General features: G+C 47.6%; 13 protein-coding genes across 13 annotated transcripts; 5 read left to right on the top strand and 8 right to left on the bottom strand. All coding sequences in view use genetic code 12, as the record gives it.

The window, feature by feature from the left end:
- Nucleotides 1-200: 200 nt before the first annotated feature.
- Nucleotides 201-1,289, bottom strand: RCA1 (Rca1p; the record flags this gene model as incomplete). The annotated part of the gene is made up of 1 exon (XM_002616163.1): nt 201-1,289. The coding sequence occupies one exon, from the start codon at nt 1,287-1,289 to the stop codon at nt 201-203; it is 1,089 nt and encodes a 362-aa protein (XP_002616209.1).
- A 236-nt stretch (nt 1,290-1,525) lies between these two features.
- Nucleotides 1,526-2,014, bottom strand: FOB63_002782 (uncharacterized protein; the record flags this gene model as incomplete). The annotated part of the gene is made up of 1 exon (XM_002616164.1): nt 1,526-2,014. The coding sequence occupies one exon, from the start codon at nt 2,012-2,014 to the stop codon at nt 1,526-1,528; it is 489 nt and encodes a 162-aa protein (XP_002616210.1).
- A 715-nt stretch (nt 2,015-2,729) lies between these two features.
- Nucleotides 2,730-3,305, top strand: FOB63_002781 (uncharacterized protein; the record flags this gene model as incomplete). Its single annotated transcript, XM_002616165.1, has 1 exon — nt 2,730-3,305. The coding sequence occupies one exon, from the start codon at nt 2,730-2,732 to the stop codon at nt 3,303-3,305; it is 576 nt and encodes a 191-aa protein (XP_002616211.1).
- Nucleotides 3,306-4,048: 743 nt separating this feature from the next.
- Nucleotides 4,049-4,929, top strand: FOB63_002780 (uncharacterized protein; the record flags this gene model as incomplete). The annotated part of the gene is made up of 2 exons (XM_066102272.1): nt 4,049-4,110; nt 4,167-4,929. The coding sequence occupies 2 exons, from the start codon at nt 4,049-4,051 to the stop codon at nt 4,927-4,929; spliced, it is 825 nt and encodes a 274-aa protein (XP_065958417.1).
- Nucleotides 4,930-4,981: 52 nt separating this feature from the next.
- On the bottom strand, nt 4,982-5,812 carry FOB63_002779 (cardiolipin synthase; the record flags this gene model as incomplete). Its single annotated transcript, XM_002616166.1, has 1 exon — nt 4,982-5,812. One exon carries the CDS (start codon nt 5,810-5,812, stop codon nt 4,982-4,984), a length of 831 nt encoding a protein of 276 aa, XP_002616212.1.
- Nucleotides 5,813-6,240: 428 nt separating this feature from the next.
- Nucleotides 6,241-7,459, bottom strand: MVD (diphosphomevalonate decarboxylase; the record flags this gene model as incomplete). The annotated part of the gene is made up of 2 exons (XM_002616167.2): nt 6,241-7,353; nt 7,415-7,459. 2 exons carry the CDS (start codon nt 7,457-7,459, stop codon nt 6,241-6,243), a joined length of 1,158 nt encoding a protein of 385 aa, XP_002616213.2.
- Nucleotides 7,460-7,856: 397 nt separating this feature from the next.
- Nucleotides 7,857-9,677, bottom strand: TUP1 (chromatin-silencing transcriptional regulator; the record flags this gene model as incomplete). The annotated part of the gene is made up of 1 exon (XM_002616168.1): nt 7,857-9,677. One exon carries the CDS (start codon nt 9,675-9,677, stop codon nt 7,857-7,859), a length of 1,821 nt encoding a protein of 606 aa, XP_002616214.1.
- Nucleotides 9,678-10,743: 1,066 nt separating this feature from the next.
- Nucleotides 10,744-11,133, top strand: FOB63_002776 (uncharacterized protein; the record flags this gene model as incomplete). Its single annotated transcript, XM_002616169.2, has 1 exon — nt 10,744-11,133. One exon carries the CDS (start codon nt 10,744-10,746, stop codon nt 11,131-11,133), a length of 390 nt encoding a protein of 129 aa, XP_002616215.1.
- Nucleotides 11,134-11,273: 140 nt separating this feature from the next.
- On the top strand, nt 11,274-11,738 carry FOB63_002775 (uncharacterized protein; the record flags this gene model as incomplete). Its single annotated transcript, XM_002616170.2, has 1 exon — nt 11,274-11,738. The coding sequence occupies one exon, from the start codon at nt 11,274-11,276 to the stop codon at nt 11,736-11,738; it is 465 nt and encodes a 154-aa protein (XP_002616216.2).
- A 194-nt stretch (nt 11,739-11,932) lies between these two features.
- On the bottom strand, nt 11,933-13,087 carry FOB63_002774 (uncharacterized protein; the record flags this gene model as incomplete). The annotated part of the gene is made up of 1 exon (XM_002616171.2): nt 11,933-13,087. The coding sequence occupies one exon, from the start codon at nt 13,085-13,087 to the stop codon at nt 11,933-11,935; it is 1,155 nt and encodes a 384-aa protein (XP_002616217.2).
- An 878-nt stretch (nt 13,088-13,965) lies between these two features.
- On the top strand, nt 13,966-15,372 carry FOB63_002773 (uncharacterized protein; the record flags this gene model as incomplete). The annotated part of the gene is made up of 1 exon (XM_002616172.2): nt 13,966-15,372. The coding sequence occupies one exon, from the start codon at nt 13,966-13,968 to the stop codon at nt 15,370-15,372; it is 1,407 nt and encodes a 468-aa protein (XP_002616218.2).
- A 65-nt stretch (nt 15,373-15,437) lies between these two features.
- Nucleotides 15,438-16,061, bottom strand: FOB63_002772 (Zn(II)2Cys6 transcription factor domain-containing protein; the record flags this gene model as incomplete). The annotated part of the gene is made up of 1 exon (XM_002616173.2): nt 15,438-16,061. The coding sequence occupies one exon, from the start codon at nt 16,059-16,061 to the stop codon at nt 15,438-15,440; it is 624 nt and encodes a 207-aa protein (XP_002616219.2).
- A 235-nt stretch (nt 16,062-16,296) lies between these two features.
- On the bottom strand, nt 16,297-19,035 carry HMI1 (ATP-dependent 3'-5' DNA helicase; the record flags this gene model as incomplete). Its single annotated transcript, XM_002616174.2, has 1 exon — nt 16,297-19,035. The coding sequence occupies one exon, from the start codon at nt 19,033-19,035 to the stop codon at nt 16,297-16,299; it is 2,739 nt and encodes a 912-aa protein (XP_002616220.2).
- Nucleotides 19,036-19,361: the final 326 nt, after the last annotated feature.

Genomic DNA, 19,361 nt, shown 5'->3' with positions numbered 1-19,361 from the left:
TCCGGATATCAAAACCAAGGTGTTCCAAAGGCCTTGTCGCAGAAAGTGCCAGCGGTGTATCTGAGGGAAATAGAGATATGTGACCCCGCATACATCATCAGCGAAGCCATGCGGCCGCTAAGTAGCTGGAGAAGACTGCATGCCCGAACAACTTCCATGTAAATAATCCAGGGCGTTCAAGTCGCCCGCTGATGTCTGCTTTACTCCAAGTCCCCTAGTGAGATGTCATCAATCAGTTTGCCCACAAACTTAGCGAGCGGCGCCAAGCTGTCTGCCGGCGACAGCTCAAAGTGACGTTCGAGCGCAGCATTATATCGAGCCAAAAGCCGCTCGTACTTGTCGAGACGAGCTTGCTGTTCGGTGATTTTTTTCTCAAATTTGGTGACGTTTTCATAAAGCTGTTGCTGGGCCTGTTTCTTGCGCTGACGGCACTTTGACGCTGCTACACGATTGCGCTCCAACAACCGTTCCTTCTTCCACGCCGCCGTGCCTGGGATAGGCCCATTGTTGGGGTTGAAAATCACTTCGTTGTTGTAGATGAGCAGATGGTTTGGCGGCGGGACACCAGCAACATTGTCCGCAGCATCTCTTTCTAGCGTCGATACCCCAGGCGCAAACGGAACAACAGGTTCACGCACAACAGGTTCGCGATCCACAGGTTCTCGCACAGCACTCGCTCTGGTTTGCTGGACATATGGCGGCGCCACCACAGACACGGGGTCGCCCATTTCAAGATGCATCAATCTTTCAGACGGTGGGTCTGACAGGCGCGGCGTGAGCTGTTGCAGACGGGGTTGCGGCTGGGGTTGTAGCTGGTGCTGCGGCTGCGGCTGGTGCTGCGACGGCTCCAGAAGCGGTTGATTGGCCGCCGGAGGAGGAGGAGGAACCTGTTGGTACGATACGAAGTCCTGCATGTCGTCCAACAGGTCTTCGTCCATGAAGAAGGCTTCGTGGTTGACAATCTGGCCGATTTGACCGTTCGAAATGGAGATGCGCCGACGTCTCTGGGAGTTGTCTCCCGAGTAAGGGAGAAACATGGTCGAGTCGAGGATGGGCGGATTGGTGATGGGATACGAGTTCATGTCGAAAGGGTTGTGGAAGGCCAAGCCTTTGTAGGGTTGAGGTCTTTGGGGCGCGAGCTGATGTTTCTGGTTGTCAGGAAGCGGACGGGTGGGGAGCTGTGGAACGTCCAAAGCGAGAAAGTCCTGCTGGGATTCCTTCTTGATGGTGGGGTGGTGGTCAAACGCCGAGAGCAGAAATGGTTGAGCCTCGGGCTTTGGTTGCATCATTTGGAGGAGGTAAAGAGCCCGGGAGATCGAAACGGGCAGAAAAGTCTGTCTTGAGAGCCGCAGTGACGAGCGGGAGGCAGAGGTACAGAATAGGAGAAGTGCTAGACAAGCACGAAAGTAGAGCCAGGGAAGGGCAGCTGCTGATACGGAAGTAAGCGAAGAGAAAGCTTGAGCCAAACAAAAGAGCAGGCGGCGCTAACTTGAAGGCGACGGAACAGGAACAGAAGGCACAAGGACTACCCTTTCAGACAAGAAAAAAAAAAAGGTCGAGAAGTGGTAACTGTGCACGAGGGTTCTGACTGGGCGAGTATGCAGCACCGCGGATCCAAATGGGGCGGCAGAAACGGGAAGCCGGGGCGTCTGCAGTAAAACGGCCGACGCGCCGACCCCAACTGCGGGCGACGGCCAAAAGATACCATGAATTGGCGCGCGCCCAAGGCCCAAGGGTCCTGTTTAGTCAGCATGGGTCTGCATGAAATGTGGCGGTGGAATTGTGGACACGGTGATGTGAGATTTATTTTGTTTTCCCTTTTCCCGATATTTTCTTTGCCACTTTCCCATTCGGGCTGGAGCCGACTCTGGCCGGTGTGGCTTTGGCGACTAGGGATGAAACTTGATCCTTGGTGTCGTGCATCTCTTGGTCTATCTGTAACTCCGAACGCACAAACTGCATGCGGCGCGCTCCCTCTCGAAAAGATAGTCTTGCGGACTTGACGAGCCATCATGGCGAGATTTTCTTGTATCTCTGGCTGCGCCGAGGTTTGGGCAAAAACACTCGAGCGTTTTCTCTTTTGACTACAGCGGTGCCCCGATCCATCATTTTTCCTTTCTCTGCTGCGGATGTTCTCCGGAACTTCTGCGAAGAATATTTTTTTTCCATTATCTGCACCTCACGGCTTATTCCTCTTTGTTGGCCTTGCTCGCATACACCGGAATCCCATCTACTGCAGACAGAAGGCCATTTCGTCCTTTTTGGTGCCGCTGCATGAGATGAACTGGCATGTACCAGCCTCAACAATGGGCCCATTTCCCATCCGCCACGCCAGATCCTCAATGTGCCTTCTCTTCGCAGTTGGAAAATACCACAAGAGTTATTGTTAGATAATTTCGAGAGAAAGAGTTACCAAAGCTTCCGGAAGCACAACGTAGCCCAAGTCATGCTCTAACTAGAGCAATAATGTATGCTATTAACGCTAATTCGGGTATGTTAATTGGGCTCACTCATTAATTGGTCAGTAATTGGTCATTAATTGAGCACATTTATTAATTTAGGCAAATAAACTAGGGAGTACTTCTATTCATCAACACATCGATATTGCTTCATTCTAAAGTTTCATACTTTCATGGTGGACTATACATTCAGCATCGCCTTACCCAAGGTATTTCCTGCACACACAATAGATAACCCATTTACACCAGTCCCCGGTCCCGTGACCACATATGGACTACGCCAGTCTTCTTTCGCTTTTGGAAACAAACAACTTCAATGTGGGGGGCTTTGACAAAATGATACAGCCGCCGCTGCTGCGGTCGCTCGATTTCCATTTCGACGTGGTTCTCGAGAACCAGCGGGGCCTAAAGATTCTCGGTATCCCGCTCTTCAGCCGCCAATCGCTAATGCCGTGCATAGATCCGCCGCCTTATCAGCATTTGGACGGTCTGCCTGTTTTGCTAGCATACGACTCGATCGATAACTATGCCTTGCCCGATTTCGGCTGGAGCTGGCTGTGGGACACGTGGCATGTGCTTATGCTAAACGATGTGGATGAGCTGGGCTGGGCCTATCTGTTGCTTTTCCTGCGGTCGCTAAAGTGGCACGGCAAGTACTATTTTGGAGACTTTGTTCGGCGCCGTATGTGGATCCGCATGCGCCAGAGAGACCATGTGGAGCTGGATCTCGAAACAGAGCACCTGCTGTATGTGGATGCTACCGGTGAAGAAGAGAGAGGAAAAAATCCTCACGCACAGCCAAGCGAGCCTGCTGGTACAACTGTTGGTGCAATTGTCATCGAGTAGATTAGTTCGGCCACGTCACGTTGAGGGCCTTATGAGCCGTTCGTGATTACTTCGGTTTCTAACTCTGGGATGAAGAATTACCACAGTTATGTATTGCGCTGTCGGCCATTAAAGTGGGCAGAGTCTAGACCCCAGCCTAGAACGGTGAAGCGAAGAGAACTGGACTTGAATCCAGACTGTATTGGAAAGAGCATCTAAAGGCAGAACAGAAGTAGAAATAACTAGACCAGGCTCTTCGAACCAGACTTCCAACAGGCTATCAAATCAGGCTTTTGAGCCAGATACTTAGAGGCTATAATCAGATTCTTAGAGGCTATAATCAGATTCTTGGGGCTATAATCAGATTCTTACAGGTTACTGAATCGGACTTCAAACAGGCTGTAATTCAGCCTATCTAGCTCGAGCTCCTTCGCCCTGCTCACTCAAAGCAGTCTAATCTATTTCTAGAACAGCCTTGTGGAATCTCATTTCCAGGCTATCTATACGGAAATTCAGGAAACCTGGGGCAGGCACCTTCCGATGGAATTTCTATCGCCTTTCGTATGATTTGGCATTGCGATACGACACAATTACAGAGAAGGATCCACCATGAAGCGTCCTGATTATTGCTAGCAAACGCTTTCCAATAGTCAAAGGTTTGTATGGTCATACAAGAGCGACATGGCGACATGGTGTGCGACACCTAGTCCTTGCGACACCTCCCACTTGTATTGTTTTCATAATAATTACAACCATCTTTACTCATGTCAGAAGATCTCGGACTTGCTCTAGTTGTAGCGCGGCACGCCGTGGCGACCTCCAAACGGTTGCAAAGTTGGTACTTTTTTTCCTCTTTTTTTCCCGTTTCGCTTCCATACTAAGCCTAGCTTCGGTGTCATCTATCGCCAATGCCTGTCTCCCCAAACGGAGCAGACACCAGCCTTCAAGATCGTTTGTTTGCCACAAGTACACAATTGGCGAGCGCCGAAGAACGCGCCACAGCAGAACGTCTGCTGATTTCGATCCTAATGATCTAGCTGCTTTCGTATCCGTCATCAAAAACGACTGCAAATTGTACCCGTCAGAATCGGTGGCTACTACAATTATAGGCTGCAAAAGTGTTCTTCAAGAGGCCGACTACACATATTCAGCTTACCGATGCTCGTCTTTTGTGGCCCATCTTTTGGGGTGCTTGCCCTATGTATATGGCTATCAAAATGATCCACTACCAGCAGCCCATGATGTGAAAGCAGCTCTAGTGGATTTTCTCTACACCATGTTCACCAAGATTTCGCCAACATCGCTACCCTTGACGGAGCAACTAGTGGCCATTTTAGCACAAACTGTCTTCTGTTTCCGTTTCGGGCCTGATGCTGACAGCAAGCCTGACTTTACCCTTTTTGCTTCGCTCACAGGAATTTGTACAACCAAAAAACTCATCCACAGCCACGCCTTCATGGACCTGTTCTGCGTGTGTCCAGTTCCTGTGGTAGAAGCTATGCTTGATGTGCTTTATCACTACTGTACCACTTATGACTCGAATTGTGTGACTGAGACCAGTACTAAAGTATTGGCATGTTTGGTGGTCTTTGATGATGAGCACGCCACAAATCATTTTTGGCTCCAAAACTGGACCAATGCATGAGTTGAGCATATTACTTAGAGCTGAAGTGTGTCAGAGCTCATGCAATTCCAATTTAGCGAATAGATTTGATGGCATTTCGACTGAAAATATAACTGAGACCGCTAGCGGTGGTGGTCAATCCAACAACAATACCAAAAACGTCGAAAAAGTTACTCAACTGATCACTGCCTCCAACAAGATACTCTATGCCTGGAAGGAAAACCAAACCGCCAATGTAGAACATCTGCAATGCAGTGTTCACTTTGCCCAAGAGATTAGGGTGCACGGTATGCGTAGTGATGGACATGTCAAGAAACCGCTTCATAGTTTTCGGAGGGGGCAAGGCCGTATAGCGGAAGTAGAAGGCCATGAAACTGAGCATGACATCACGTCCTATAATGACGGCCCCAATGTACCAAGGCATGATGTTTTGCATTGAAAGTGCAACGGTACTCACTGTCATGAGGAACTTATCAGCAGCTGGGTCCAAGATCGATCCGAGCACGGATTTCATATTGCAGCGCCGGGCGATCTGACCATCTACGAAATCTGTGACGCACGAATACACAAAAACAGAAATGGCAGCGGTCGAATGGCCTGTGGCAATGAAGTATCCTATAAACGGAGTGGCAGCAATTCGTGTCATGGTAAGAATGTTGGGGATTGTGTAAAGCTCATTGCGGATGTCTGGCTTGACTGGTATCTCCTTCTTTTCTACGGGAAGTGCCGGTTTCCCCAGAATGTTCACCAGCAGTTTTTCACTGCGATTGAGTTGCTGCCATCGACTTGGCGATACACTCAACAGGCGAGCCAAAGAGAAATGCAATGGTCGTTTCAAAGAACGGCCTATTGGCACATGTGAGCGTAGGCTCCAGGTAAACAGTGAGGGAAATGTTCTTAGCATATTATGTGGAATGAAAAAGGCCAAAGTGAAAAATTACCAATTTTGGTGCGCACCCGAGCTACTACCCCATACGTTTACTTTGAAGACGCGGGTTATCAACATGACCTTTCTTTTCGATGAACTTTTCTTACAAAACCTAGCCGTTATTTCTTCATCCTTTTAACGGTGTACTGCTGTGCAAACCATTGATTATCAATGACAGAAAATCATGTTTACTAGCACTAGCAAGTGAGTCGTTCTTTCGATATTTTCGCATACGCTTGTATAATTATTTTGGTATAAGTATGGTTCATCAAGCTGTAAATATGAGTAATTGCTCATTAGAATTGTCATATGCTGTTTATTATGCGTAAAGTTTAGCGATACAGAGCTTGTGCTATGTAATGGATCTCATTATAACCCATAATTTACCCGCATGTATCTATCACCTACTTTGGCAAACCCTTCTCATTGACCAAGGACTGTGTCGTTTCCTGAGGACCACTTCCGATTTTCGTCAAGATGATTCTGCTGACACCCTTGTATGCGTCGGTGTCGAACTCAATCGTGGAATCCTCAAACCCATTGACCTTGTCAGCAATTTTCTCCCAACCAGGGACTTGGTGGAAATATTTGTGGATCAAACCCAACACCTTGGTCTCGTTTTCCTCTTCATAGTAAATGACAGCATTTGGACCAGCGTCAAAAGTGTAAGCAGCAATAATCTTTCCCTCTTGCTCGTTCAATTTGTGGATCAACTTGATGATTTTCTTTGAGGTATCGTTCAAGTAAAAAATCGGAGGATACGAGTCCAAGCACACAGCGTGGAATGAGTTGGAGTCCTTCATGGTCAACTCACCAAAAGTCTGGAAATCACGCTCGGCAATTGACTTTTTCATTTGTTCAAACCGCTTGGGCACAACTTCTTTGATACGCCACTGGAACAAATCGGAAGTGGCAACGGTAGATTGCATTCCTGTAGTAGAGGGCGTATCCTTCTTGTCATCAGACACAACCAAAATGGCTGCTTTCATAGTTGGCCAATGTTCCAATGGAGCGACTTCGACAGCCTTGGAATCCTCGCCGTTTTCCAAGTCGCCCATTTCCCACGCGACGTAGCCGCCGAACAAAGATCTACAAGCCGATCCCGAACCCTTACGAGCGATTTTGGAAATCTCCGACATCAGCTGAGGAAGCTTGTACAATTTGGCAATAGCCACCACCAAAGCAGCAAAGCCGGCGGCTGACGAAGCCAAGCCAGCAGCGGTGGGGAAGTTGTTTTCCGAAACAATGTGTAAGCCCCATTCAGACAACTTGGGCAACGAGGAGTCTTGTTCTTCCAACTCTTTTCTCAATCTTCTCAAATCCTTCAAACATGCAATGGTTCTCTCGCCCTTGATGCCTTCTTCAACTCCATTGAGCCACAAGTTGTCTTTGGAGAATTCTTCACTGGTAGCAACAGAGGTCAAGGTTCTCAAGTCTTCCTGCGCCAACGTCACCGAAATGGACGAGTTGGTTGGCAAGTTGAGCGTTTTGTCTCTTTTGCCCCAATACTTGAGCGTCTGGAAGAAAGTTAGCGCTTGCGAAACTAAAAACTGCCGGAGCAGAAAATGATGTACATACAGCAATGTTGACTGGAGCCGTCGTGGAGGCTGTGAAAACTGTCATGTTTAGAGAGGTGGTGGAGAAAAATTCCTACCGTCGTATTTAGTCGTAGCCGCGCAGTCGCGACAAGAACGTGCATTTTATTGAAATCAGTGGATTTTCCAACCATCTTGGACTCGAAGAAGATTCGAAAATACAAATCGCTAGTGTTTATGAAGCTGAAATAAATAAGTTGAGTTCAAAAAAAAAAAAAAAAAAAAAGAAAAAAAAAGAAAAAGACTGCTTCCTTGTTCGTATGTGGTTCAACTCTAACTGTGAGGTGCTTTGCAATAAATGAACCTCAACCATGTCCTCGCTCATCACCCCCACTACACATTATAATACTAAATTGACATATCTTATACTTATACAGCTAATTAGCGAAAGTGTTCTTCGTACTTGTGTTGTCCCCGAATGTTTTTCACTTTCTTCTCCATCTCCACAATCTGGCCTTGCAGTCACCGCTACCGGTAGCAAAGATACCTTCTGTTCCCAGAGAGTTGAAAGAAACAGCCACCGAGATGACTGAGTTGCGGTGACCCTGCAACATCAACAATGGGTTACCCGACGCCTGGTCCCAGAAAATCACTCCACGGTCTTTAGAACCAGACAAAATGTACTGGCTGTCTGGCGTAGAGCACACACTCAAGACAAAGTCCTTGTGCCCAACGTAGGTAACCTCACAGCTCGATTTCTTCGTTATTTGCGCGTTTGCGCCTGCGCCTGCTTGCGCCGAGTCTGCTTTTCCTTCCAAATTCCACAACTTGACTGTTCTGTCCAACGAACCCGATGCAATCTGGTTACCGTCAGCAGAGAATGCAACAGAGTACACCGAGTCCTGGTGGCCATTGCCTGACTCATTGCTCGAGTCCAATCTCTCAACAAGGAATCCAGTCGAGGAATCCCACACACGTACTGTCTTGTCCAAAGAACCTGCAGCAATCAATTTTCCGTTTGGAGACACAGCAACAGTGGTAACACCGTCTTCGATAGACAACGTCAAAGAGCATTGAGCTGAACGCAAATCCCAGATTCTGACAGTGCGGTCCCCAGAACCAGAAACCAAGCGGTCTCCATCAGGGAAAAAGTCCAATGAGTAAATGTCCTGCTCGTGACCACGCAAAATCTTGATAATTCTTTTCGTGGCCAAGTCCCAGATACGAATCAACTTGTCCTCTGCACCTGTAGCCAACAACTTTCCGTCAGGAGAGAAGCACACAGAACGGATGTACAAGTCACCGTTTGCGTTAGTCGAAGCGTTGTTGGAGGATCCGTTTGTACCGTTTTCGCCGTTTTCGTTGTCGCCCTCGCCATCTCCCGAAGCATTACTGGCCGAATTGTCATCAATCAACTTGGCAATTAAAGCACCAGTCTTGACATCGAAAACTTGGGTGGTCTTGTTGCACCCGGTAGCAATGTACTCGCCGTTTCTGGAGAACTTGACACAGCAAACAACAGAAGAGTGGTCCAAAGATTGCATCAACTCAACATCCAAGTCACGCTTGAATGCTGGATTGTACAAGACATAAAATTCTGGGCTCTGCTTCTTGAAGTCTGGGTTAGCCTTCATCACGTCCAAATCTGCGAGGAAAGGAGGAATTTCCTTCACGTGCATGTTTTTCTCTTGGGGGTTGACGATGTACTGCGACTTGTCAATAACAGTCAATGCCGACGAAAACTCTGGAGCTGGAGCTTCTCTAGCCGCTTCAGCAGAAGGTTCCAACTTGGCAATACTAGGAGAAGCTTTAACAGACTCCGGTTTAATGTTGGCCTTGAGCGCTGGACCTGGTTGAACGAGCTGCGGCTGTCCCTGTTGAGGAGATTGATGTTGTTGCTGTTGCTGTTGTTGCTGCTGTTGCTGCTGCTGTTGTTGCTGTTGTGGATAAGGGTAAGGGTACTGAGCATCCGTAGGTTGTTTGTGTTGAATTTGCCTGTCTCTATTTTCCAATTCTGTTTTCAAGCGCAAAATCTCCTCCTCGTAAGCCTCCTTGATTTTCCTGTGGGCCATTTCCAACTCGTACACGGTCTGGCGAATTTGCTGCATCTCTGCGGTCTGCTGGCTGCATTTGGAGTCGTAGTCCTCCTTGATTTTCGAAAAGTTGGACGCCTCGTTAAGGGCAAAGTCAAATTCCTGCTTCACTGCATCCAACAACTCATTCAAACGCTGCTGGTGTCTCTGCTGCTGCTGGTGTTGCAGATTCTGGTTCTGCTGCAGCTGGGCGGAGCTGGCGTAGACAGACATTGGAGCGGAGTATTTTTTTGCTTTTTCGTGGGCGGATAGTTGGCTTTTTGTGGTGGCTTGTTTTCTGTTCCTGCAAACTACAACTCTGCGATTGTAGCGGGTGGACGAAAGATGAGGTTTCACCGAAAGAATGTGCACACACAAGCGGGTTTATTGTGGGAGCTATTTATTTAACTCTGAAAATGCCTTCGAGTACAAAGTAGGTTGAGGGAAAAAACAGACAAAGTTGAACATTGAATCCAGCCAGCCTGTATGCAGGCATCCGCGCTTTCTGGAGGATGCCATACGGTGTTTACTAGTCCTACTAGATTCCCAAGATGATAGAAGGGCAGAAAATGTAATACACAATGAAGAGTAAAACAATCTGAACATGCAAAGTGAAGACAGCGCCGCAACATTTTTTTTTCATATATATCATTGCCGTTTCGATCAAGTTGCTCTGTGTCCTTTGTTGTCCAACGTCTTTTTCCGCTCTCTTTTCTTTTATTTTTTCTCTCCATCAGCCTACTCTTCTTCCTTGGCTATTTAGACAGAGTAATCAATGGACTGCAGATACGCATATATCCGTTGACAGAGCCCTTAAATTGGGCGTTCATATCTTTTATCCCAGCTTCCAATAGCCACAAGAGACGTGTTAGAATTTCGATAACTTTGCTGTCTAATGTTTTTGCCGCCCTTTCCGTCCATTCATGTTCGAACAATACGACAACGGGAGGTGCGGCTGTTCCAAATTGGGAAACATGGGGTGAACATCCAGCACGCACCCCATGCCCCCTGTATCGGTCCTTGAAAACGCCCGATTATTGCTGAGGAAATGAGCGTCGAAAGCCGACGTAGATCACGTGATATACTATATACAGGACATTTCCACGCCGCCAGTTAGGGTCTAGTTGTTCCGTTGGCAGGGATTCTGGCTGGGTCTGTGCTGTGCTATGCTATGCTGTCAAAATTGCGTAACGTAGCGACATGGGTTTATTGGTGTGCGCATTCGGTAGTGTGCGGTTTCACACTTTATCCTTTTAACACAAGTGGTGCACTGGTGTCCTCTCTCTCCTACGACTAGAACATGGTATATCTTGGGAACTCACCCTTTAGGGGCAAAAAGGAACAGGCGGCATATGACAAGACATTTGCCGGTCGGTACCAGAAGCTTTTGCGCAAAAACCACTTCCTTTATTTTGGACTTCCCTTCATGCTCAGCATAGTGGCAGGATCGCTTTATCTTCAGAAGTTCACGGCGTTGAAATGGGAGAGATTCGATGAAAAGTACCGCCAGTTGAACGAGGAGGAGATGCTAGGTATGATTGAGAAGAAGCGCAATTTCGACAAGAGAGACGATTTCTACAGATTGCAAGGCTTGTTGAAAGACCATAGCACGGATGTGAGCGACGATTACGAAATTGTCCGCGTGGAGAGGAAAAAAGAAGATGAACCCGTGTGGTGGAGATCAGGATAAATTTCCTCCCTGTTTTCCATATACTGTTCTGTTCTTTTTTTTTTTTCCTTGCTTCTTTTCCCCGGCTTTGCTTTCATCCTTCGCTAAGTATCGCGACCGTACTTCTCCGCGAAAAATTCATCTCATCGTCTCATTGCAAAATGGTTTCCTTTTCGTGTGAAGTGTGCAACGACACTGTGATTAAGAAGAAGTTGGATCAGCATAAACAAAGATGCCACGGAGCATACTTTACGTGCATTGACTGTTCCACAACATTCAGCGGCAACGACTACAAAAGTCACACCCAATGTATTTCCGAGGCTGAGAAGTATGAAAAGGCCTTGTACAAGGGAAAGAAGGGAAAGCAAGCCAAACAAGAGGTAGCTAAGCCACAACAAAAGGAGGAACAGAAGGAGCCAAAGAAGGAGACGGAGGCTAAGGAGGAGAAGAAGGAGAAAAAGCAGAAGGATAAGAAGAAGGACAAGATCGACTTGTCAAAATACGGTACAGGCTCCTTGTACAAAATTGTGAAGAGCATCGCCAAAGACTCGAAAAAGGACAAGAAAGAGGTGTTGCAAAACTTAAAGGTGAAGGAAGAGAACGGACAGCTCGTTCTCACATTGTAAATAGCATAGGCTGTTTTTATAAAGCATACACAACTATACCGAGCTCGCTACAAACCAACTTTAGTGAAAGAGATTGTTTTCTAGTTATCAACACCGCCTGGACCCATCTGATGTAGTGAATGCAAGAATGTCAGTATTAAAAAAAAAAAGAAAAAAAAAAAGCGAAGGAAGGAAATGCTTAACTTAGTTTCGATTTATTTCTTCGTGGCCTTGTTCAAGGCCTTGCTCATTTTGGCATAAAACTGCAGAAGAGTATTGTATGGGAATATAAGACTATCTTTCAAGTACTCGGGCAAATGTGGTGCCAACACACGAGCATGACTGTTCATAATTTCTTCTTCTTCAGAAGCAGGCAGTTCGTCCATTTTCTGGAAGAAAGTAGGCACGTAAGTCACTTCTGCCGTATTTTCGAACTTACGTTTAATCACAAGGCGATATGTCACACTGATAGCATCATTGTCGCTGTCACTATTGGTTGACAGCTGTTTAACGTCAAAATAGAACTTCACTCTGTCCTCTTCATATGAGATAATTCGAACTCCTGTGAGCAACTCAAGCATGTCGAGAGTAACACCAATGGTTTTGAGTTCGTTTGCCAAGTCTTCCTGGTGTACCATGGCGGATGCGTTTCGTCGGCGAATTGGCAGTTCGTACAATTCGGGCATACGGCCTCTCTGAGGTGTCGAACTGACAACTGAAGAAGACAGTCCTGTGGTGCTGGCATCCTCTAATCGCCGGAGCAGCGCCAGAAGCGAATCAATGCTCTTTTGTTTGTTTTCGAGTTCATGGCGCAACTGGGAGATCAAACGCGAGTCGTTCTCCATCTGGAGACGAGCGGTGCGCTTGTAGCTCTCAAATATCTGCTTTTGCGATCCAACCAACAGGTTAACAAAGTGAACAACCTTCGCCAGTGTGTCTGCAGCTAAAATGTCTGCTTCTGTGATTCGATGTGATTTGTCGAAGGTGGATGTTTCTTGGACTCCATTTGGTTTGGCTACTTCAGTTTCGGCAGCTAGCGAAATCGTTTCTATGATTTGATCAGGATCCTTCTTCTTACGGCCACGTTTAGCCGGCTCTTTCGGTGGCTGAGTTTCTTTTTTAGCAGGTGCTTTCTTGGTTTTCTTAATTCGGGTCGGCAGAGCCGCCGAAAGCGCAAGCGAATTGGATTTGGACCGGGGCGACTTTCGAACGGCCTCTTGTTCTGAAACATCTTTGGAACGCGTTCCTTTTGCTGTTTTGGCCATAGTAGAGATGTTTGTTGTTTGTAGAACGCGATGTGCGATGAAAATGGGGAGGATATAAACAGGACAGGCAGAAAATAATACATACTTGATGAAGGATAGAAGCATACATTCGGGTTGAAAATAAGATTTTCAATCAGTTATGGGAGCTTTTCAAGTATCTTTCCCACCGCATGCTATTAAAGTTTTGGTAAAATAGCCATGTTTTTATTTGAGATGGATTCCATACAAAGTAATCAATTGTATGTTGCTTGTTCTCTCTAACCTTCTGGATCAGGGTTTGATCGATGGAGGCCCATGTGAGCAGCTAGTTTATTGTAACTCTACTCGAATATGCCCGCTTTGCAGAACCATTCCTCTGACTACTCACTCAAGCATGTTCTAGTTGTAAAAAGGTGAAAGTACAAACCCACTGTGGAGCTGTATCACTACTATTTGCTAGAGCAATTAAACTAGACTTGAAAGAAAATGAAAGACTCATTCTTTAGCTGATAAGTTCAGGTTATGTGGCAGTGCTTTTAATACTTACGGAGTAGGTCGGCTGGTTCATCCTAATATGAAAAGCATCTAATTGCCCCATTCACACATTCGATACATATAGAGGCCAGCACTGATGGAAGCAGTGATGTTAAGAAATGCCACTTCTCTGCGCAGAAGTAGTTGGCTCTGACGATGAAGAAAAAGTTGCAGACTTCCTTATGATTGCATGAAATGGCTACGATAAATAACATCACTGATAGTCAATCCTTTACTATGTTTTGAAATTGCGTCATGTAAAACTGCCTCACAAGTGCCGGCGCAAGTCATTGTAGTTGAATAAATCAAAGGAATACGCATACTCTAAAAAATTGCCCGAAACATGAAACAGAAGCCAAAGTTAGAATGAAAAATAGCGTAGAGCTCATAAGCAAATTTATTTCTTACAAAAATGTAACTGCTTCAATTCCAGTCTATTGTAGCCAACCGTATGCTTTCCCATCTTCGTCATGCCCTGCCTTCCATGTAAAAGCGCGCACATTCGATCGCTCTTCCATTTCCCCACCATGTCTTTTTCTCCTGACATCTTCAACAAAAAGTTGGACCTGCTTCAAGAAACGCAGGAATCCATCGTCTCCATCTCACAATGGGTGCTTTTCCACCACCGCCATGCCCAAGAATTGTGTCGCTTGTGGAGTGACTACACATTGACGAGAACGCTGAAGCTGAACAAAAGGCTTTCACTTTTGTATCTCTGTAACGACGTGGTACAAGAGGCCCGCCACAAAAGAAAGCCCGAGTTTTCTGCCGAGTTTGCCAAAATACTTCCGAAAGCCCTCCATACCATCTACCCTTCGCTAGACTCGGCCATCAAGCCAAAAGTTGAACGTCTAGTAGGCGTTTGGGAACAGAGGAACATCTTCTCACAAAAGGACATCAAGGCAATGAGAGAAGCCTTGGAGCTGGCTAAAGGAGGCAAACTGCAGATCCAAAATACCGACACTGACAAGGCGCCTTCGACTTCAGGACCTCAAGTGGCCACTGATTTGGTCCACTTAAACAACTTGTACCATCATATGGCACAGTTACAGGAAACGTGCCAGGCCAATTTGACCCAAGTGGGAATTCAGTCGAAAGCGTACTTGCCCAGCGATTTCAACGATTTATCTGTGCTGGATAACCTTCCGCTGCCCAAGGTATACATTTCGAAGTTGAATGTGCTAGAGAAATTGTGCAACATGACCACAAAGAACTTGGAGGACATCAAAACTACACGCAAGGAAATCGTATCTGTGTTAGGCAATTTACAAAAGCTTGCTGCTGAGGGCGAAACCACAGATGACCTGAAGGTATCTATAATTGGGCGCAAGTTAGACAAGTTGTACACCACTCGTGAAGAGTTAAAAGAAATTCTTGGTGAAGAGGAGCCAACAACACAAAGTAATGAAGAAAATGAAACGCCCTCTCCATCCTTTGAGCCTACAAGCGATTCAGCAACAGATCTAGTTCCAACTTATGAGAATTCGAGTGATGATGATGACGACGACGACGACAACAACATCAACGGTACGAATATGCCGGTAGGCACTATTCCAAATGCTCTGAGAAAGCGCAAGTTGTCAGATTCGTCCGTCTCATCCACAACTTCGAAAAAGTCGGTGGCGTTTTCAGAGGATATTCAAGTGAAAGAGTATGACAGAGAAGAGCAGACAGAAGTGATCAAGATCGTGAAAAGCGATACTGAATCTGAAGATGACTATGTGCCAGATATTGAGGAACCAGAGCCTTCTGATTTGAAAGAGTATGAGTCAAAACATAAAGATGATTTGGAACTTATGCATGAGAAAAAGACCAACGACGAACAGGGAGAAGACCAGAAGGCAGGGCTTCTCAGTTTATTGTCGAAGCTTAGCTGAGATAATTTACAAGCAAAAAAAAAAAATACTTTCGATCCTTTTATTCCCGATATGAATGCTAATGACTAGTTTAGAAGACGATAGACGTCACTAACTGTTTTGTTCAGATAGTGACAGTATTTATTTGTGTCTTCGTTGGATTCCGGCGCAGCTGGAAGCTTTGCGGGCACTGAAAACCGGCGCACCAGATCAAAGGCGCTATCTGGACTTATTGAACTTGTTACAGAGTCCAAGCTGCTTTTTCTAGACGTGGCCGGCGATGATTTTGCCCTTTTATGGGAGTCTGGGTTTGAACAGTCGCTTCCCTTTCTCTTGCGAGTAATATAGATACATAGCTCATCACAAGAGATGCAATTCAAACACTCGGGTAGATCGCGTGTACACTTTTTCTTGAACTTTCTGCAGCGAAGACAGCTGGACCGAGCCTTTCTCTCATCTTGAGCATCTAGTTCGATGTTAGAAAGATCATGGTTGTATATATTAGTGTTCTGCTGAAGCGCTTGAGGAGACAAGATCTTCTTTTTGAACACAACGATCGAATCCTTGAGATGACGCGTAGTCGTATAAGCCTCTGAATTTTTGAGATGCACTTGAAAGTGGCTTGTATAGGCTTCTAGTTCAGGATACTCGTGCAAAGTTGTGGAAAAGTGGCTTTCATCACTCATTTGGTTGATTTTAGGGCACGCCATAATAATTATTGCCTCATGCTATAGTGGAAGACGGAAAGCTAATATGAAAGAAAAGAACCAGAAGTAAAAGATGCCAGTAGGAAGTGCTAGCAAAGAAGCACAAGAAAGAATTTCTGTGCGTCAGGCACACCTAATTCCAAATGCGTTATTAGCGTAATTGGCAATATATTATCGGTGCGCGCGTCGGAGTCAGACGGAGTCGCACATGAGTCAGAAGCTGAGTCGCGCATCTGATTCATGCCCGTCTGAAGAAGTTTTTTGTAGACCGTAATGTTGCAAGTAACGGCGACCTTAGTGCTGAAGAGCCCGAGAGAAGCGGCTTGATGCTGATGGCGTGGGGTTGGTTCTCCTTGGGAAAAAGCCGCGCATATAATTCATGTCCTCGGGTAAGTTTCTCAACCAGCGGGAGTTCTCTCTTGAGATCAGACGCGAGATTTTTGAGAAGCAGAGTCGGTCTAGCGTATTCCAGCATAGTATAATGATCTGTTCCCGATTTCTCTGCCGACTGTTGTCCCTTTACCTCTTGTTTTCTTTGCGGTTGATCTTTCTCATTGATAGACAAGTTTGCAAGGGCCGCAGTCAATTCGGTGTTTTGTGCAGGGGACTCCGCATGTGGAAGATCTGTTGATAAGGTCAAAAACTGCGGCTTCTCGTGCAGGAACCAACGTCTCACCAGAGACGGAAGTTCATCGTGCGCCAGCGCCGAGCCCACATACAACAATGTTCGGGCCCGTGTGAGCGCCACAAAAAGCAAGTGGCGACTGGCATAGTCGGCCAGAAAAGATTCGGGCGCGAGAATTTTTTCCCACGAGGTGCGCGCACCCAGCGCAAGAACAAAGACCACTGGAAACTCGAGGCCCTTGGCTGAGTGGATTGTGGAAACACGCACCAGGTTCGTATTCGGAGGCGGCACTTCGTTGTCATAGGTTTGGAGAAAGTAGTCAATGAACGGCATTGTTTGAGCCTCGGCGCTGCCACTGTATATATCAAACGAATGGTGCAATGAATTGTTGAAGGATGTGAGAAGATCGGCTCCAGAAGTAGTAGAGCCGCCGCCCACTTTGGGGCGAGTGCTTCCAGATTCTGCGGCGAAAACGTAGTCATGAATGCGTGCGAGCCGCGCCATGCGCGCCAAACATTGCACCAATTGGAGCGGCGTGTATGCAAGCGGGTCCTGGGAATGGAGCGCGCGGACTGTTTCGCGTTCTATTTGGACTTGGTTCAAGAAGGCAGCGATGTTCTCCAACAGATCTGGGCAAGTGCGATAGATGCGCGCGAGATGGCCCGATGTGTTGCCCTTTTCCATCTCCACAAGCTCCGCATGCAAAAATATTTCCAACGCATCTGGCTGGTCGCCGTACGGTTGCTCAAAGCTCTTTGTAAGTGTGCGGGCGGCGCGCGCGCGCGCGCCTCTGTGCGGGTCTAAAAGAGCCATCACATTTAATAAGCTGAGGCCGGCGTCGGAGCCGCCACAGATTACGCTCAACACATCGCGGTACACGTGCATGTTGGAGTCGACCCATGCGTTTCCTGGGGCGACTTTTACGGCGGGAATTCCAAGCGCAGTGAGTGCTGTGGTGGCACGCGTCGCTTCGGCGTTGGTGCGGGCCAAAATGGCCATGTCGCGCGGCTGAAGAAGCGCCAGGCAACAGAGCAAGCGCACGATTTCTTTGCAAACATGGTCGAGCTCGTTGCGCGCAGGCAAAAGCACAGGGCGCGGGCCTGATTCTCGGTTCGAAAGGAGGGCCAACGCCGGCTTGTCAAGATGGGACAGGTCGGGCGAGCGTCCACTGTTGGTGGCGGCCGTGTTCGGCGTAGCTTCCACGGTTTGCACGTCAGCCTCAATTTTAACGTGTACTATTGGAAATTTCTCCTTCGCCTCTATACTTCGGACCTCAGTTTCCTTCTGGCTACTTTCTTGCGCTGATGACACAAGGACGCCCGCATTATCTTCTGCAGCATTGCCAAAGTCTATGAGAGCGGCCACATCCAAAATCTGCTGCGTGCATCGAAACAGCTCACACAAAGGCTTATCCACCACAGGACGAGGCACATGCTGAACCAACTTCTCCATGTTATCGCGCTGCGCGCCCAAAAAATCGTAGATGCATTGGCGCGGGTCGCCCGCCACGGTCAAATGCTTGAACACGTCGTCCTGCCCCTCTGTAGGATACTTCACGACCGCCGCTATTATCCGCATAAGCAAAGGGTGGATGTCTTGGAATTCGTCCACAAATACCTTGGTGCATGTGAGAAGGCGAGGGAAAGGCATCTTCCCTTCAAGAAGGCGCGCGCACTCGAGCAAAAGGTCGTCGTAGCGCAAGACACCCTGCGCTTCGAGGTACAGCAAAAGCGCCTCCACATAAGCGGCCGAGATCTTGTGGCGCTCCGCCGCCTCGGCCACAGAAAATTCGCCGCGCGCCACGCCCGCAAGTATTCGCTCCAACTGGCCCGCACTCACCTTGCCTTCCACGCGGTGCAGGCCGAGCTGCGCCAGGCGCGCCAGAAACGTCCGCACAAAGTTGCGCCAGCATCGATTATCAAACACCCGGCGGCGCGCGCCTGCAGCAACTCCTCCATCCTGCTCGAGAACCATGGCGCTGAATGAATGGAAGGTCGAGATCGATACACGTTGCGCCTCGTCCTTTCCGATGATGGCTGTAAGAGCCTTTTTCACCGCCTCCACCGACCGGTTGGCCATACATAGCACCAAGATTTCTGCTGGGTCGGTGCCGTTCTGGACCATGTGGGCGATTCGCGCCGTGAGAGTAAATGTCTTTCCCGACCCGGGCGCGGCCACGATGCGAACAACTTCGTCTGCGCGGGCAGGATACGTGATGGCGTCGTACTGGCTATCCGAGACACGGATACTGACTTGGTCAGGCTCTTCCGAGGCAGAGTCGAAAATGTCGTCGGTGGCACGCGCCGCCTCGAGAAGGGCATTGTATTCTGCCGCCTTGAACATCGGGCTCATCAAGATGGGCGAAGTCGCGCAAGAAGGACAAGTGGGGTAAGTAGGGCAGGTCTCGTAGCGTTGATAGCAGCGTAGTGACTCGGGAGTGAATTCAATACCCAGGGTAACTTATCCAGGCTCAAGTCCAGATTCCAATGTGTCAATGACTGAACCAATAAATGTGATTTGATTTTGATGTATCTTCTATGTGATCGCAGGAACTGTACCAATCCTGACTATTTCTGATGTCTATGTCTGTGCATGAACAGACAATCTGTTTCTTTCTAGGCGCTTGAGGTAAATGGCGGTTCCAACCTTTTGGAGCAGTAACTATTAAACGCGCGCAT

Source organism: Clavispora lusitaniae (assembly GCF_014636115.1).
Source record: "Clavispora lusitaniae strain FDAARGOS_655 chromosome Unknown tig00000078_pilon, whole genome shotgun sequence".
Classification (NCBI taxonomy): Eukaryota; Fungi; Ascomycota; class Pichiomycetes; order Serinales; family Metschnikowiaceae; genus Clavispora; species Clavispora lusitaniae.
This window is presented reverse-complemented; position numbering and strand designations above follow the sequence as displayed.